At 45.0% G+C, this 18385-nt stretch overlaps 1 protein-coding gene across 9 annotated transcripts in view; it reads right to left on the bottom strand.

Moving 5' to 3' along the window:
• Positions 1 to 18385, bottom strand: part of DGKG (diacylglycerol kinase gamma) — a 237372-nt gene that overhangs the window by 147156 nt on the left and 71831 nt on the right. For all 9 annotated transcript variants that reach the window (XR_010746779.1, XR_010746780.1, XR_010746781.1 and 6 more), the window contains exons 4-7: positions 12616 to 12781; positions 12034 to 12096; positions 8024 to 8194; positions 3828 to 3877 (exon numbers count right to left, since the gene is read on the bottom strand). Coding sequence is in view for 6 of the 9 variants with exons in the window: in XM_066346986.1 (XP_066203083.1) it covers positions 3828 to 3877; positions 8024 to 8194; positions 12034 to 12096; positions 12616 to 12781 (450 nt within the window). In the remaining 3 variants the exon portion in view is untranslated. The remainder of the gene's footprint in view (positions 1 to 3827; positions 3878 to 8023; positions 8195 to 12033; positions 12097 to 12615; positions 12782 to 18385) is intronic.

Below are 18385 nucleotides of genomic sequence, written 5' to 3'. Positions count from 1 at the left end.
CTATGGGTTCCTGTTCTTTATTTCTGCCTTGACCACAAAGCTCAGTGGAGAGTAGATGCTCATGAGAAGCGCAGATGATAGCTAAGCCAGAAGTGTGCAGAAAGCTCTCTGAATAGGCACTTCCTCCTGGACCTACCTGGATGCTTCCCCTTGTCTGGCCTTTGCCTCAGAGAGCACAGGAAGCACTCCTGCTTTCTCCTCCTTTGTGATCTTAGTTCTCTCAGATGGTCACAAACAAAGGCAGTTCTCTCTTTCCTCTTTAGTCACTCCTCATTCCCATAGCTTCAGCAGCTTGGGATCCATCTATGTCCAACCCTGAACCCAGGATTCTGAACAAGAAATTCATGAAGGGTCCACTGGCCTGGTGAGTGAGCCTGTTGTTCGCTACCTACACCAGGCTCTACCTAAAACTTCACAGAATTGTGGGTGCTAGTAAATCAATGCACCCAGAGTCCCACTGAAACACCTAGACCAAGGAGGCATTTGCATCTCTTGGAGCATCATGGTCTAAGATGTTAATAGTAGTATCAATGTGGGGAGACATATTGGTGAACTGAAGTGAGGTTCAGAAGTGTTATCTATACCAGGTAGCATGCTGGGTCAAAACAAGCAAGCTAAAACACAACAGGAATTTTAAAAAATTCTATTTCATTTATTAACTTTTTTACTTTTTCTCTTTTATTTTTTTTTATTTTTTTTTATTTTTTTTTACTTTTTCTCTTTTAAATGAGGAGGAGAGACAGACTCCCGCATGCGTCCCAGCCTGGATCTATCTAGCAACCCCATCAGGGGCTGATGCTTGGACCAACTGAGCTATTGTCAGCATCTAGGGCTAACACTCAAACCAATTGAGCTGTTGGCTGTGGGAGGGGAGGAGGGAGAGAGGAGAAAAGGAATAAGGAGAGAAGCAGATGGTTGCTTCTTTGATGTGCCCTGACCGGGAATCACACCTGGGACATCCACACATTGGGCCAATGCTCTATCCGCTGAGCCACTGGCCAGGGCCAAAAAATTGTATTTCATTTAAATAAAAAATATTCATTGCAAAACTGCAGATGAGGTAGTAGATGGAGGTGAGGAAGTAGGCAGAATGGTGGGAACAGAGTTCTGTAGAAGTTTCAAAGGTAAAGAGCTGTGAATCTATTTGGGACTAAGATTCAATGAGAAAATGTGATTCAGGAACTGAGAATTAGACTCAACCTTAAACTGTGTCGATGAATGAGCATTTTCAGGAAGCAGTGGCAGCAGATTTCAGGAAGAGCTAACTCACCTGCTGTCCACCTTGGTCAGGCTGCATGTAGATGATTAATGAGTCATGAAGGGGTGGGTTCAGTTCTGGGCCATATATTATTTTTTTTTGCATTTTTCTGAAGCTGGAAACGGGGAGGCAGTCAGACAGACTCCCGCATGCGCCCGACCGGGATCCACCTGGCATGCCCACCAGGGGGCGATGCTCTGCCCATTTGGGGCCTTGCTCTGCCACAACTGGAGCCATTCTAGCACCTGAGGCAGAGGCCATGGAGCCATCCCCAGCACCTGGGCCATCTTTGCTCCAATGGAGCCTTGGCTGCGGGAGGGGAAGAGAGAGACAGAGAGGAAGGAGAGGGGGAGGGGTGGAGAAGCAGACGGGCGCTTCTCCTGTGTGCCCTGGCCGGGAATCAAACCCGGGACTCCTGCACGCCAGGCTGATGCTCTACCACTGAGCCAACCGGCCAGGGCCTCTGGGCCATATTTTAAGAATGGCATTGATAAACTAGAGCTTGAGTGGAGCGCATGTTTAAGGCTGCCTTATGAGAAACAGTTAGGAGTTGGGAAACTTGAGCTGGGAGGACATTTTAGAAGAGATATGTACCTTCAAACACTTGAAGGCTGACTGTGTAGAATAGGTATTCCACTGGCCAGCTGCAGAGGCAGAAGCAAGCCTAGGAGTACAGGCAGGGATTTGTTGAGGGTTGGCTTATTTTGGGCTCTCCGCTAGGTTTGGAAAAGGGGAGGGGAAAACAGAAGCAAGTTGCATGTTGAGAATTTCCCTGGCAGACTAGAAGTGCCTTTTGTGAAGGAAGGAAGCCTTGTCTAAGTCACCCTCAGCAGCGGAATGGCTGTTTGGATGAACCCTGCAGTACTGTGAATATTCACAAAAAGGCTGTGCGGCCATCTGCCAGGGAGGCTTGGTGGGAAGTTGAATCAGGTAACTCTTTTGAGACTGCTTCAGTCCACCGATATTTCCTTCCAAATAGAGCTGAAACTTAACCACTTCCTACTACCGGCAATGCTTCTACCCTGGTGCAAGTTACCATCATCTTGATGATTCCAATCACCTCCTACCTAGTATCCCTCCTTGCACCCCTACAGTCAGTGCAGAAGCTAGAGTGATCCTGGTACAACCCAAGTCAACCATGTCACTCCTCTGCTCAAAATCACCAACGGGTTCTCCATTTACTCAGAGTAAAAAGTAAACCCTTTCAGTTACCTAGAAGCTTGACAATGCTTTGCAAACTTCTTCTACTCCCATCTCATTTCTTCTCTGATCTCATCTCCTATTATTTACTCACTCTAACCTCACCTTTCATTCATGCTACTACTGTCACTCTGGCCTCCTAGTTACTCTGCTAACATTCCAGGTACCTCTCAGGACCTATGCACTCTCTGTTACCTCTCCTGGAAGGCACTTCCTCCAGACTTAGGTGTTTCATGACTGACAGTCCCCTCACCTCCTTCGAGTCTCTGTTCAGAAGTTCCTTCCTCAGGGAGACCTCCTTTGGTTTCTTTAGCTAAAACTGCAGCTCCCTCCAACACTTCCTTTCTCTCCTTTATTTTTCTTCTAGCACCATCTCTATCTAGACACATTTTACTGTTCTTCAATGTGTATTTGCACTAGAATGAAAGCTCCATGAGGGCATGGATGTTTTGTCAGTGGCTCACTACTATGCCCCAGTGTAATAGTGCCCAGGACATAGTAGCTGATTAATAAATGTATGTTGACCAAACGCATGAGAGTCTGTGATTCTTTGGTTGTTCCCTCATGACACAAACCACAGCATTGCAATGTGGCTATAGAGTTCCCATAAACGCACTCGGTTTGCAGGTAACTGGGATGATTTGTCAAGTGGACTTGTTCCCTTTCTTCTTCCTTCTGTTCCATCTCAGCCCTGTGCACCTCAACCTCAGAGTCTTTCTATTATTAAATCATGAACACAAGCCCTGCCTGACTCTATTTGCCCTTTCTCATCTCTGCCTTCTTCCTTAATTCCATCTTTCCTCTTACTCCATGATCCCTGACCTATCCCTTCTTGTTCCTGAGGGAAGAGGAGGCGAGTCTCAGGCTTTTCCGGGTGCAATGAGATAAGACCATGTGCTGAGAACAGACAGAACAAGACTCTTAGAGCAAGTGCCCTGGAATATGAGAGGAAGGCAAGCGTGCTGCTGAAGCACATCCGCAGTTGCCAGCCTCCCGCCTGCCCACTTGCCCTGGTCTTGCTGCCTGTCCCACCTCCTCCCCTCTGCTCCTGGTCTCCAGCAGGAAATGGCAGAAAGAAGTTCTGAACCTATTAGGAAATAAACTAGATAAGATACTAAAGCATCCTTCCATTTTGAGATTTTATAATCCTGGGCTTTGGGAATGATAAGGCGAGTTGAAGTTCACTTTCCTCCAGGCTGGCTCTTTGGAAATAGAAGCTGGGGGTTCCACTTATTTTTGCAGCTCAAATTTAGACATGGCTATTCTTATAAAGATAGAACTCTTATAAAGAGCTTTCAGACTCTTCTTCCACCTGCTCCCTTCTTCCTCAGCCTTTCTTGGACCCAGGAGGGATATTTGGAGAGCTTACCACTTGATCCAGGAGACCATTCTCATCCGAGTCGTAGAGACGAAACATGACTGCAAAAAACACAGAGGTGAGTCTTGAGGTGTCCTCCAGGCACCAGGGACTGGCTGAGCCTCTGCCGCTGCTTGGTTTTGAATCAGTTCTGATGATCACTGGGTAAAGTCTGTTGCAGCCAGCTCACCCACCCACCAAAGGCACAGAGTCTGACTTCCTTTCAGAGAAGTAGGGAGAGGGAGGAAAACTAAACCATCTGGATTCTGGGACTGCCTAAGCAATAACTCGTGGCTAATGAGATCCAGGTCATGAGTGCGATTCTCTGTAGAGTATTCACACCTCTCAGCATCACTGGAACACAACTTAAAGCGAATTCCCAGTTGGTGGTGAGGCAGGGGCACCAGAAGTGTAGACAGAACATTCTTCTATTGCACAAGGAAGGCTGTGGAGTTAGGCAGATTCAAATCTTGGCTTTGCCCTACCACCTCTAGGGATTCAAGTAAGTCATTTAGGCTCAGTTTCTTCATCTGCTAGATGAAGATTATGATAGTTTCTCTGTCCTAGATTTTTAAAATGAGGAATAATATATAAATTATATGCCAAATCTAAGGTGTTTGGCATGCAGAAAGCACCCAACAGATGTTATTTATTTTTATTTTACTTCATTAACAGACATTTATATATGGCATTTAAGAGGTACAAGGTACTTTATCATTATTAATCATTTAGTCCTCCATAAAGTTATGAAGTAGTTACTATTATAAAAGCTATTGTGTGAAATACTACTCAGCCATAAGAAATGATGACATGGTGCCATTTACGACAACATGGATAGAACTTAAGAACGTTATACTGAATGAAATAAGTAAATCAGAAAAAGCTAAGAACTGTATGATATCACACATAGGTGGGACATAAAACTGAGACTAATGGACATAGATAAAAGTGAGGTGGTTACCAGGGGGAGGGGGGCCTGGGGCAGGGGGTGTGGGGGAGGGTGTAAAGAGGGACAAATATACAGTGGTGGAAAATGTGATGGGTATACAACATAACAGTTCAAATGCTTTAGAAATGTTTACCTGAAGCCTATATACTCTTATTGATCAATGTCACCTTTTTAGATTTAATTTTCTAAATAAAAATTTTTTTTAAAAGAAGCTACTGTCTTTCTTTTTCTAAATGAATAGCATGTCTACATATTATTTACAAACATCCTTTCTCATGTCTAGTCGTAGAGAGGTGATGTAGGATAAGACAGATCTGGGAGAGAAATTTGAGCCAAGGAGTAAATATTCTTTTATGGGACCTAGAAACTTGCATTTCGTTCATCTAAAAGGTAGAGATTCTGTCTGTGGTCTCAGAAGTAAACAGGGTGGTGTGCAAGGCTGAGTATGCCTTCATTTTCCTCCCATTCTTTAAAACCCTTCCTCACGCTGGCTTTCTCCGCGGGCCTCCCCTGACCAACTCTTCCCTCACACAACCACTCTGGGTCTCACAGTAGGTACCCACAGGGGCACAGCGCTCCTGTTAAATCGCCCTCATATTGTCACTTCCTTCTACATATTTTAATGTCTCTGTACTTTGTGTTTGTTCAGTGGTGGATCCTTGGCTGGAGTTTAAGTTCTTTAAAGTAGGGTCATGGGCTTCCGATTCTTTGTGGCTCCTCAGAATGTATTAATCATTTTCTTAGCTTATGAGGCTGACTCACCAGACAGATGATTGAATGATGTAGAGGGGGACAGACCTCCCACAATGTTGCTCCTGCACTCTGGGTCTATTGTGCATGAAGAGTGGAAGCAGAAAATGTAAGTATACTATCTTTTAGCAGCTTGGCCATGGACAAGTCACTTAAACATTCTGTGCTTTCTAACATATAAAATGAGAATAATTATATTGACCTATGGCTATTATGAGGTTAATATGAGCTAATGCACTTAAAGTGCTCAGCAAACATAAGGTGTTCAGTGATTAGAGTTATTATTGTTATTACTGCATTGGTGATAAAGCGATTTCAGGCAGTTATTTCCAAAAAGATATGTTTAGTCATTAAAAATAAAAGCTTAACTTGTTTTTAACTGTTAAAATGAACAGAGAATTTGAATTTATTTGGTTTAGTTAAAAAAACAAACAAATGATGGCCTGACCAGGCAGTGGTGCAGTGGATAAAGTGTCAGACTGGGACATGGAGGACCCAGATTTGAAACCCTGAGCTCACTGGCTTGAGCGTGGGCTCACTAGCTTGAGTGTGGGCTCAGCAGCTTGAGAGCAGGGTCGCTGGCTTGAGCGTGGGATCATAGACATGACCCCGTGGTCGCTGGCTTGAGCCCAAAGGTTGCTGGCTTGAAGCCCAAGGTCACTGGCTTGAGCAAGGGGTTACTCGCTCTGTTGTAGCCCCTGATCAAGTCACATCTGAGAAAGCAATTGATAAACAACCGAGGTGCCGCAATGAATTGATGCTTCTCATCTCTCTCCCTTTCTGTCTGTCTGTCCCTATCTGTCCCTCTCTCTGCCTCTCTCTGTCTCTATCACACACACAAAAAAAGATGAAAACTCTACAGGACAAATGACCAAGTTTCTGCCCCAAAAAATTGCAAGAAAAAAATAAGAAAAAGATGAAAAGAGACTGAAGAGACATAATGATCAATGGTACTGTATGGACCTTACTTGGATCCCGACTCAAAAATATATAAGATGATTGGGAAATGTAAATGCTGACTGAATACTGATAATAATAAGGGATTATTTTCAATAGATGTGATATAGTGTTGTGGTTATATTTAAGAAAAAGTCCTATTTTAGAGGTACGTACTGAAATATTTACAGATTAAACCATATGATGTCTGGAATTTGCTTCAAAATAATCAGGGGCAGAGGGAATGGAGGGGAGGAATGATTGACAATAAGTTGGTAATTGTTGAAGGTGACTGATAGAAACATTTAAGTCCATTGTGCTCTCTACTTTTACCTCTGTTTAAAATTTTCTTTAATAAAAATTTTTTAAAACACGCAGTTGCTTTCTACTGGCATTACCAGACCGAGTCTAAGAGCCACTGATACAAAGCCCCTGCCACGTTCTCTGTGGAAGTTATGAACAAATATCAATACAATGCCTGGGGCTGAAAATCCAGTTGAATGGTGGAAATAAGTTGACATTTCACTTTTAATATTAACCAAAAGAGGTAGAAATCTGCTGCATTTGCTTCCAAACTAGCACTTAACACGTGCAGCTGTTAACACCTCAAACTTATGGGGGTGATTTTAAGATCAGCTAATGAGCAAACTGTTTCATTTTGTTCTTGGCAAAGGTTAATCTTTGCCAGACTTCTCCTTGCTAGAAGTGCAAGTGTTGTTGACTAGTCTTATTAATTGCTGGAATGTTGACTTTTGCTATAATGTGTATGCGTTCCCTTTAATGTCTTCTCTGGTCCTAAGAGAAGCCAAAGCAATATACCTATATTTTAAACAAGGTCTAATCAGCACCTGTCTGGAACATTTTTCCTGCAGGCTCACAGAAACTGGTGAGACCATCCCTGGAGTGAGTCTTCCGCAAGACTGTTTTAGCCATGGTGAGCTTTCCTTTCTGTTACTAGCTATTGTTTCCCTCCTGAACATATGGTTTTGAAACCAACTTTAGGAGCAGCGTGAAACCAAGCTCAGCTCCCTTAATTAACTACCCTTCTTTCTCTAGAGGCCAAAATACTTGGGGTGAGGGTAGGTGAATAAATGGAAGTAAGCTTTAATAGGATGGAGGTTGAGTAGAGCTCAAGGAAAGAATTCCTCCTAGTTACGGAGTTGCTTGGGAACAGAATAAGGGAAGGAAGACAGATGCTGAATATTTTCCCCTGAAAGATCTAAGAGGAGACAGCAGCTTCCTGGTTACAGCCGTGCAGAGTGGATAGCCCTGCCGGCACAGGAGGGGAGTCTCGCTCTCTTGCAGAGATCCCTTTCTTTTCCAAATCCTGGTTCTCAATACCAAGGTCTCAGACGCACTTCCCATTCTTTACATGTCTGGTACTGTGCCCCAGGGTGGGTTCTAAGAAATGTTCATATCACCACTGACAACAGGGCAGAACGACCTCCCCAAAAAAGGCAGGACTCAGACCCCTGGTCCCAGAACAATCCCCAGCATGCTTACAACGATGGGCAGGACACTGGAGCTTCTTCTAGGAAAAAGCTGAAGCCCTTGGGCAGGTTGAGCTACTTACACTCTAGCTTATCCCGAGGCCTCCCCGTCTCCAGCAGGGACAGGTAGCACACGACATCCTTCAGGAACACTGTGGGGGATTCTGAGCCTGAGAACTGAGCAGCCGGGTTTCCCAGGGCTGCTGCGGCCACTTGGTCCTTGGCTGGCGCTTGCTTCTCGGAGATCTTTGATTCTGAAATATCCAGGAGGAAAGCATTTGAGGACACTCAGTGTTCAGTAAAGATTAAATTCTTTTCATGGTGGAGGCAAGAAGTTTAAATACGTGTCTTCAGCAGCACTGGTGATACAGATATGATCAAATCAGTGGGCCCAGAAATCCAGTTCGTGAAGTTCATACTCTGAGTAGACCTCATTCTGACTCTTTTTAACTGTCTAGATCTTTGTAAGAAATTCACCTATACTTGGTGAATTTTCAAAAAATATGATAACAATTTTTAGTAATATCAATATCCAGCAGATCAATGTTATTTAGCCTATTTTTTTTGGGGGGGGGGCACACCCAATTTGTAAAGGTAATTTTGGCTCAGATTCCAAAATCCAGACAATTGGTCATTTACTAATATACGTTTTCATGATCTTTTTCTCAAATATATTTAATGATAAATAAAAAGATGATTAGTCAAAAAGGAAAATTTGGATTAACACATCAACTAATTTCCAGAAACTAGGAAGACTTTTGACTAACTGCGAGCCTAATCAGTTGAATTAAGTAAATGCAGAAAGTGCCTTATTGTACAACAGAAATAAAGTAAGTTTTCCCTCTAAAATTTTCCTTCTCGTAGGTAGGAAAACTCTGTCCATTCACACTCTTTGTTCTCTGGGTCATAAATATAAGGTTATTACTAACAGAAAACTAAGCACTTATATTTCACTGTGTGAATTATACTATTTTGAGGCACTTTGAGTGCTCTCTCTCTTCTCCTAACCTCTTAATATCCATGCCCACTAAAAATTCTCTCTGAATGTCCAATAAGAGGGTATAACTCACAGAAAACATGAAAAAGGCCATATCAAATGAGAATTTTGTTTCTTCCCCTGGTCTCTGTTAAAACAACAGGAAAGAGGTTGGAATGTTCAACCAGTAGCCTGATCTTAGAAGATTCCAGAACTTGGCTCATTCTTGCTGGAGTAGGCCCCTCTCTGTGGTGTCTGCCTGGCCCTATGTTCTTTTTTCTAATGAACAAGGACATCTAATTAAGATCCATGAAAGGTGGCCTAACAGGAAAAAAGGGTTTTCTACTTTAAATCTTGAGTAACAAAAGAAGATGAAAAAAAAAATTCTATACAGTTCCCTGGGCCAGCATGATTTGACCACGGAGGCTGATATTCCCCATACACAAGCAAAATGATGCATAACAAATCACTTCTTTAGGAGGAAATCCCTGGAGTTGCTCTCAGATCCAGAATGATGTAGATATTGCCAATAAGCATGGTAGTCAAATAAGTCAGCTAACTTCCATTATTGTCATCAATTATCTTTTCTCAAGTATCACATAATGACAGCATCCCCAATAAGTCTTTCCTTGGTACCTTAGAAATTTTGGCTATACAACAAACCATGTGAAGACAATTTGGTAGCTCAGGGAATAAAATATAACTTCTCTCACGTTCCTCTTGAAGTTCCAGATACTTGGCCTAAGAAAGTATCTTCAGGCCTTAGTTGGTTGGATCAGTGGATAGAGCATCAGCATGGTGTGCTGATGTGGTCCTGGGTTTGATCTCTGATCAGGGCACAAGTGAGAAGCAGCCATTTGCTTCTCTTCCCTTCCCTCTCCCCCTTCTCACTCTCTTCCCCTCTCCCAGCCAGTGACTCAACTGATTTGAGCATTGGCCCTGGGCGCTGAAAATAGCTCAGTTAGTCCAAGTATCAGCCTTAGGCACTGAGGATAGCTTGACTGATTTGAACATCAACCACAGATGAGGGTTGCCTAGTGGATCCCAATAGGGTACATGCAGGAGTCTCTCTCATTATCTCCCGTCCTCTTACTTGAAAAAAAAGAAAGTCTCTGGATAAAAAATTGGGGGTCCAAACTCTTTCCTTTCTTTCTTTATTTTTTTTAATTGTTTTTTTTTTTTGGTATTTTCCTGAAGTTAGAAGTGGGGTAACAGTCAGATAGACTCCTGCATGCGCCTGACTGGGATCCACCTGGCATACCCACCAGGGAGCGATGCTCTGCCCATTTGGGGCATTGCTCCATTGTGGCAGGAGCCATTCTAGCACCTGAGGTGGAGGCCATGGAGCCATCCTCAGTGCCAGGACCAACTTTGCTCCAATGGAGCCTTGTCTGTGGGAGGGGAAGAGAGAGACAGAGAGAAAGGAGAGGGGGAAGGGTGGAGAAGCAGATGGGCACTTCTCTTGTGTTCCCTGACTGGGAATCAAATTCAAGACATCCACATGCTGGGCTGATGCTCTACCACTGAGCCAATCAGCCAGGGCCCCAATATCTTCTCATAGTTGATTTTGTTGCTGAGTGTTTAGCATCTCAAAGTTTCCAGTTTTACCATTTATTTTCTACCAGGAGGAGGATTCATGCCATAATATGCCTCTTCTATTCCATGTAAGATTTAAGGCTTATTTGTGATTGAACTCCATTTACCCAAGGGGCAATGTATAGCATGCCTGGGTAGGATGCCATCAGGGAGGTAAGTGAGCCCACACTTAGTACAGTCTTGCCCTCCTGCCTTCCCTGAAAACCTCCAGAAGGCACCAATGCCCGAGTCCTTGCTTTCTGGAGCTCCATAAGCAGCTGAGCTTATGGTCCAGACACAACTCTCCATTCGCAACCATGTTCTGCTTTCTGTCCATAGTAAACTTCTGATCTCACCAGTCTTTCAATTAAACATAAAAATTTTGATACTCCTTTTAGTTACCCTTTTTGCTATGATGGGAAAAAGATTTGAACTACATCTAGTATCCACTAGAAGAAAGTCTCTCATCCTAGGCCTCTGTTACACTTCGTTCTCATTCAGTTGTATTATCTCACATCTATCCTGCTTTATATAGATTTGAAAAGTACAATAAAATTGTATTCTATATTCCCTGGGCACCTCCCAAGAGCTGGAATTCATCAATGTGACTCAATCTTTTACAGACAATAATGCATAAGAAATTAGGTCTGACTCTCTGACTCTTTGTATTTAAATCCAAGAGAACCTGGTAGGGGTTGAGCCTCTGAGAGTCCTCCCATGGGAGTAGGATACCTAGCTGATCCACTTGGAAACTGAAGGCGCAGCTTGAAGGAGATCTTGGCAGACCAATGGATTAAAAATAAAGTGTACTCACCTGAAACTAATACAATATGTCAACTGTAACTAAAAAACAAATAAAAATTTTAAAAGAATAAAATGTACTTTCAGAGAGTGGCCTGAATAATTATTGCTGATATTAATTGAACATTCACTGAGAGTCAGGCCCTGTGTTAAGCATTTTATGCATATAACTCACTTAACCTCCATATCAACACATTATCACCTCATGTTACAGGTGGGGAAACCGTAGCATAGAGACATTGTACAAAAGAGCAGGAGCTTCGTGGTTGGACAATTCTGGATTGAATTCCCAGCTCCATAGGTCCTACAGTGGCTTTTAAACTTTTAAAACCTTGGTTCCTTAATGTGTAATGTGGTGTGATTTGAAGGTTAAATAAAATATGTAATAAAGGAGGTGCCTGACAAATAGATCTTCAAAACAATGTTAGCTGGCTTCCCTTGCTCCTCCCAACTTACTCAAACCTATGTGAATGAACGCTGTTGGAAGTCAACCAGAGCAAACTTCTTGCCCTACCCCTGCGAGCTATCCCACTGATAGTCATTTGGACCTTAGCCCAAGGACCGTCACAGCCTTAGAGTCCCAGCATATATGTGTGGCAGGAGCCCCAGAGATGGAGGCAGACAGAATCTGCTCAACGCTATACAATTACATTGAGACAAAGCTGCTGGGTAGGTCCTCCCCATGCACCCCAAGAATGAGGTCTTATACACACCTCCCCATCCTGCATTCCAAAAACTTACCTGTATCAGGGGCACAGGCCTCATCTGCTTTGACAGTGTTGTCTGTGTTCTGTATATTAGAATCTGCAGAACAAAGAGAAGATTTAAAAGCCAACCCATGCCTCCAGCTTCTTAGAGGGGCAGGTAGGGGACCTTCCCCCGAGGTCTGGATTGTATCTGTGTCTCTGAGTGTCAGCTGGGTTCATGCTTATGTATTGGGGTTGGCTGTGTTTCCCTTATTATAGCCTGAGTTCCAGGAACAGTGACCACGCCGTCCCCTTCCTCTGCCATTCCTAGGCTGGTCTTATGTGCTTTATCCATGGATTGACAGCCTTTGTGGAAGGCTGTCCTCCTGACATACATTAGTCTGTAGCTCCTCTCCCCCCGCTCTCCCCTCTGATTCTGACTGGCAGGAATTAAGCCCTTCTTTATTCTTTCTACTGGGAGATCCACCAGACAGGGCTTCCTGTGAGACCCTATGAGGAAAGGAACCCTGGGCCCTGGGCACCAGTCACACCCTGTAGAGAAGTTACCATGCTTGTGGCAAGTGGGTTAGAGCTGCAAAAACCCCTCTTCCATGGTGCAAAATGTTGGTTCATGTACCTGGGACACTGGCCTCGCTGTTACTGATCCCCTCCTTTGTGTGGTCAAGGATCTCCTGTTTGGACTTCTGGCTGAAGGTCAGGAAGAGATGCATGCTCAGAGGCTGGGGAAGGTCCACCTCCAGGTATGCCCTCATGAACAGCTTGAAGACATCATAGCTGATTGTCTGAGAAGGAACAAAGAGGAAACAGTCAGTGGAGAGACTCCAGGACAGAAGAGGGAGAGAAGGAAAAGGAATTGGGGAGCTGGCAGGTGAGAGGAATGGAAGGGAAGCAGAGGGAAGTGGAGTGGCTGGTGGGGGCAGGAATAAAAGGCCAGGAGGTGATGGAGAATGACAGGCCCACGGAGCAGGTAGGAGGCTGTAAGGAAGAGAAAATACCAGCGGCTGGATGTCAGAGCTTAGTGGGGCACGGAACCACAGGAGGCCTTGTAAGAAGACATTGCTAAATTTAGGCAGCAAAGGGAGTGGTGGATGTGAGCGCTGGGAGCGGAAGCCACAGTGCAGGGCTCTGCTTGAGCGCAGATCCGTGCGAGGGACTTGTCCCTGATGAGCCGGACTAGGTCAGTGCCCTGGAATCCTGGTTAAGATGAAGAAGCCTGTGGTTTGAAAATACAATGAAAAGAAATGGCTCTTTTCTGATCTGTTGCTTTTCTCCTTGTGCTGTGAGTAATGTAATTTCTGAATATTTAGGTCTCAAAACATAGGAAAGACCTGGAAGAGAAAAGGACAAGCTTCATCCTTTATTACTTTCATAACTGATCTTCCCTGGACAGACCTCAGGATAACAGAGAAGGGTGTGTGTCTGGCTCAGCTTCTCTCAAAACATGTCCTTGTGAAGGTTTTAGGCACCAGGAGAAGAACAGGAAGCCAAGGACAGAAGGTAGAACCAAGAAACATGCCAAAACTGAAAATGTATCCCTGCTGCATCCCTCCCACTCCCGCCTGGCTTCTGGTCCCGGGCTGGGAGCAAGCGTGCCAGAAAGGGCTGCTGCACTCAGCAAACACTCAACAACAGTTTGCAGTGAGTCATCACTGGCTCATGCTTTGATGGCATCAGAATCTTCATCACATCGGCAGATGCTCCTGGAAATCATTTGAGAAAGCATTAATCCAAGATCTGCTGTGCAGGCTTTTGTGAATCATAATAGCCATGAGAATAACATCCCTTGTTGGGAGCCTACTTGGCTTTCTCTCTAAAATACTGATATCATTTAAACTCTTGTCTCTCCTCCTCCTCCTTCTTTTTCTTCCTCTTCCTCTCCTTCTCCTTCTTCTTATTTAGGTGACAGGAGGGGAGATAGTGAGACAGACTCCTCCATGTACCCCAACTGGGATCCACTGGGCCATTGGGGCTTATGCTCCAGTATGAGCTATTTTTAGCACCTGAGGCTGCTGTGCTTCAATGGGGCTATCCTCAGCACCTGGGGCCACGCTCAAACCAATCAAGCCACTGGTTGTGGGAGGGAAAAAGGAGAGAAGAGGGAGAAAAAAGGAGGGAGATGGTCGCTTCTTCTGTGGGTTCTGACTGAGAATTGAACCCAGGAGTTCCATACACCAGGCTGATGTTCTATCCACTCAGCCACTGGCCAGAGCCCCCTTATCTCTTCTGAAAACTCTGGGAGAGCCTTCTCCAGACCAGGAGCTGGCTTGCATGTGTACCATCAGGTTTGGGATATAAAGCGTTGGCCCTAAAAACTACTGGTCCCCTCCTTTGGGTAGTCTGATCCAGATGCCACTTTCTCCAAGAAGCCTGCTATGATCTTCTGTGCTTGAACTGCTACTTTTCCACCATGGTTCTTGTGGGATACTCATATCTGCTGTCTTCTATTAATACATAGTTGTCTTTGATATACCTTTGTTCCTTGATTAGATCTAGAGCTCCTGGAAGGTAGTGAAATGTCTTATTTCATCTTTGTATCCTTCACACTACTTATCACAGTAAAGGTATTGAAATAATTCTAAAACAGGGTCAATGGTGGTGAGTACCACAAGAAAAGAATCGTGCCCCTGGCCGGTTGGCTCAGTGGTAGAGTGTCGGCCTGGTGTGCAGAAGTCCCGGGTTTGATCCACAGCCAGGGCACACAGGAGAAGTGCCCATCTGCTTCTCCACCCCTCCCCCTCTCCTTCCTCTCTGTCTCTCTCTTCCTCTCCCGCAGCCAAGGCTCCATTGGAGCAAAGTTGCCCTGGGCGCTGAGGATGGCTCTGTGGCCTCTGCCTCAGGCGCTAGAATGGCTCTGGTTGCAACAGAGTGACGCCCCAGATGGGCAGAGCATCGCCCCTTGGTGGGCAGAGCGTCGCCCCCTGGTGGTCGTGCTGGGTGGATCCCGGTCGGGCGCATGCGGGAGTCTGTCTGACTGCTTCCCCGTTTCCAACTTCAGAAAAATACAAAAAAAAAAAAAAAAAAAGAATCGACAAAGTATTTTAAGAACTTAGAAAACACTAATGCCTGAACACATATTTGATTATTTATGTTTCAGGGGATAGGCATAAAATAAGCCCGGAAACAGAACGTTCACATCAGAAGAGCTCAGGGGAAACTAAAAGTCTTCGTGTCACTAAGGGTCTAGATGTTCAGTTATTTGACCCCGCCAGCTAGTGGCAGAGTAAAACCAGAAAGGAGCTCAATCTTCTGACTCCTAGTCCCGTGCTCCTGCTACTGCATCTGTCACAGGTCCCAGTGCTGACATCATGTTCCCTGCCACTTGCTCTAAACACCCCAATTTCAGTAGGCCAAGAAATATGACTGTGTGCGATTGTCACTATGACACCTCGATTAGGAGAGAGTAAATTATTTGTGAGCACAGGCCAAACTCAGAGTAGCTGGTTAGTAATGTGTGACAGGTTAGGAGTGCTGGGTTCTACGCTCACACTCAAACCAGATAACTAATCGCTGAGGGACATTGACAAATCTCTGAGCCCTGGAGTAACATCATAGCCACTGCCATGGTTCAGGCCTGGTTTTTCTCCCCCCTAGAAACTGCAACTTTTGTGCAAGAACTAACTGGACAATTGTTGCTGCAATCTGTGAAAAGAGTGTGTGTTAATTCTTATACAGGTAAAAAAGAAAGGGGAACTGGATAGAGAGTTACCATGTGTTGGGCACTTGACATATATGATCTCTCTTAAGTCTCAAAAAAACAGCAGGAGGTGGGATTTACTGCCATCGGTGGATGAAAAAATTCTGAGAACGTCAACAGCTTGCTCAAAGTCATATGTAAAGCAGTGTCAGAGCCAATTGCTGCCTTGGTGTGTCTGAGTTTTAGATCACGGTGCCCCCAAGCCACCATGTCCCTTTTGTTCTGCTGCTCTTGTCCACTTCCTGACTGTCTCTAGCTGCACTCTGCTCTCCAGAGAATTACAGGGCTGCTGGACCAAGGCACGCATGTCATGGCCAGCTGCAGCCCTGCCTCTGCAAACTTTCCCTTCCCGCCTCGCTTTCCTAGCAACCTGCCCTTTCCCACAGCTAACTTGCTTCTCATTGAGACATTTTAGCAGCAGTGAGCCATCAAGCTCAAGAGAAATTAAACCCTGTTGTTTCCCCAACCCCACGCTGGGCCATTACACCTACTAGAAGTCCTCCACACTGTGAGAGAGAATGAGATCAGAGTGACAGAGCTCCCCTGGGACAGAGCAGTGTCAGGCATACAAAGAGCGGAGGCCAACATGACAGAGGAGGGGGCGGCAGTGTGCTCATAACAGCCAAGCTGATCCCAGCTTCTGACAGCTCCTGTGGCCTTCACACCCTGGGTGGCTCTGACCAGATTGCTCCCCTACCACTTGTCAGCCTCAGGGCAGACAGGCTGATTAGGGACATCCTGCCAGGCTTTGTGACTGTTTTTGAAGCTGGGGTGGGGCTGTGGGGAGAGGGGAAGCCTTCTTTGCTGACTCTGCCGTCTTCCCCGCATGGCTTCTTCTCAGAAATGGTTTGGAAGCAGTGTTCCAGTTCCAGCAAACTTCCTCTGGCTTTCCTCTCTGGGTGACGGGTATGTTTTATCCAGAGTTGTTCCCAGATGTACTTGGAGGACATGGGCTCTGTTGATTCCATCCCAGTGCCCAAGAGAGGTTGACTCAAGTTTGTCGAAAGGATGAAAATACGAATAAATAAGTGGCCAGCCTTTTGTCAAGTTTGTCCTGCTGATCTGTCACTTTTCTGCAACTGACCTTCATAAAAGGACCCAGGACCAGGGAAAAGGGGGTTGAGTTGAAAACATTCTGGGAAACTGGGACAGAAGGAGAATAATAAGGGTACCATTTTTAAGTGTCCTGTCAAAGTGTTAGACACTTTGCAGAAATTATCTCATTTATCTGAAAACATCAAGAATTTTTTTTTTTTCATTTTTCTGAAGCTGGAAACGGGGAGAGACAGTCAGACAGACTCCCGCATGCGCCCGACCGGGATCCACCCAGCACGACCACCAGGGGGCGACGCTCTGCCCACCAGGGGGTGATGCTCTGTCCATCCGGGGCGTCGCTATGTCACGACCAGAGCCACTCTAGCACCTGAGGCAGAGGCCACAGAGCCATCCTCAGTGCCTGGGCCAACCTTGCTCCAATGGAGCCTTGGCTGTGGGAGGGGAAGAGAGAGACAGAGAGGAAGGAGAGGGGGAGGGGTGGAGAAGCAGATGGGCACTTCTCCTGTGTGCCCTGGCCGGGAATCGAACCCGGGACCTCTGCACACCAGGCCGACGCTCTACCACTGAGCCAACCGGCCAGGGCCTCAAGGATTTTTTTTGTTTGTTTTGTTTTTGTTATCTTCAGGTCACAGATGAAAAACTGAGGTTCAGAGAGGTCAAATACTATTCAAGGCCACATTACAGGCTGGCAACAGAGGTAGGGGTTTAGCATAAAACCATGTGAGTCCAGGGTCATGGCTCTTAAACTTGACCTTGTCAGTAGGAAGTAAGTTCCAGAGGGCAGGAACTGTGCTTTCTCATCTTTATATATTCTCCAGTGCCCAGTACCATGCCTGGATGCACAAGAAATATTAAATGAGTTGAGTTTGAAAGTGGGGGAGATTTTGCATTCTTTCATTTATTCAACAAATATTTGCTGAGTGCTCACTGTGTGTCAGATACTCTTCTGGGCTCCTGGGATAAAACACTGAACAAAAATATTCTAGTGAGAAAAAATAGACAAATAAGTTACATAGTGTGACAGATGATGAGAAGTACTAAGGAAGAAAATAAGGCAGAACAGGGGATAAAGTGACATTCACTTAGAAAATGATTTGAGCCAACACTTGAAGGAGGTGAGAAAATGAACAATGTGGATATCTGAGGAAGAAACATTCTAGAAAGAGGCAAAAGCAAGTGCAAAGGTGCTAAGGTCAGAGCAACCCTGGCTTGTTTGACAGCATTAAAGAGGCTAAAATGGCTGGAAAGAAATGAGGAGGAGATGGGATCACAGCATAGGGTGGAGGTGCTGATTGTAATGACCTTGACTTTTATTCTGAGTAGGAGGTGGGGAAAACCACGAGAGATTGTTGAGCAGAGCAGTGACATGATCTGGCTTAAGTTTTAACAGATTGCTCAGGATATGTATGAAGAATAGACTTTACAAGTTCATAGCAGAAACAGGGAGGCCAGTTACGAGACTACTGCAATAATCTGGACAAAATATGGTAAAGATTGAGGTCAGGGTGGTAGCACTGCAAGTGGTGACATGTGGCTGGATTCTGGATAGATTTTAAAGGGAGAAGGGACAGGGTTTGCTGATAAATTAGATGTGGGATGTGAAAAAAAAGAAAAGTTAAAGATGACTCCACAGTTT

Source organism: Saccopteryx leptura, chromosome 8, assembly GCF_036850995.1.
Source record: "Saccopteryx leptura isolate mSacLep1 chromosome 8, mSacLep1_pri_phased_curated, whole genome shotgun sequence".
NCBI lineage: Eukaryota > Metazoa > Chordata > Mammalia > Chiroptera > Emballonuridae > Saccopteryx > Saccopteryx leptura.
The sequence above is the reverse complement of the archived record's forward strand: the minus strand, read 5'-3'. Positions and strand labels throughout refer to the sequence as shown.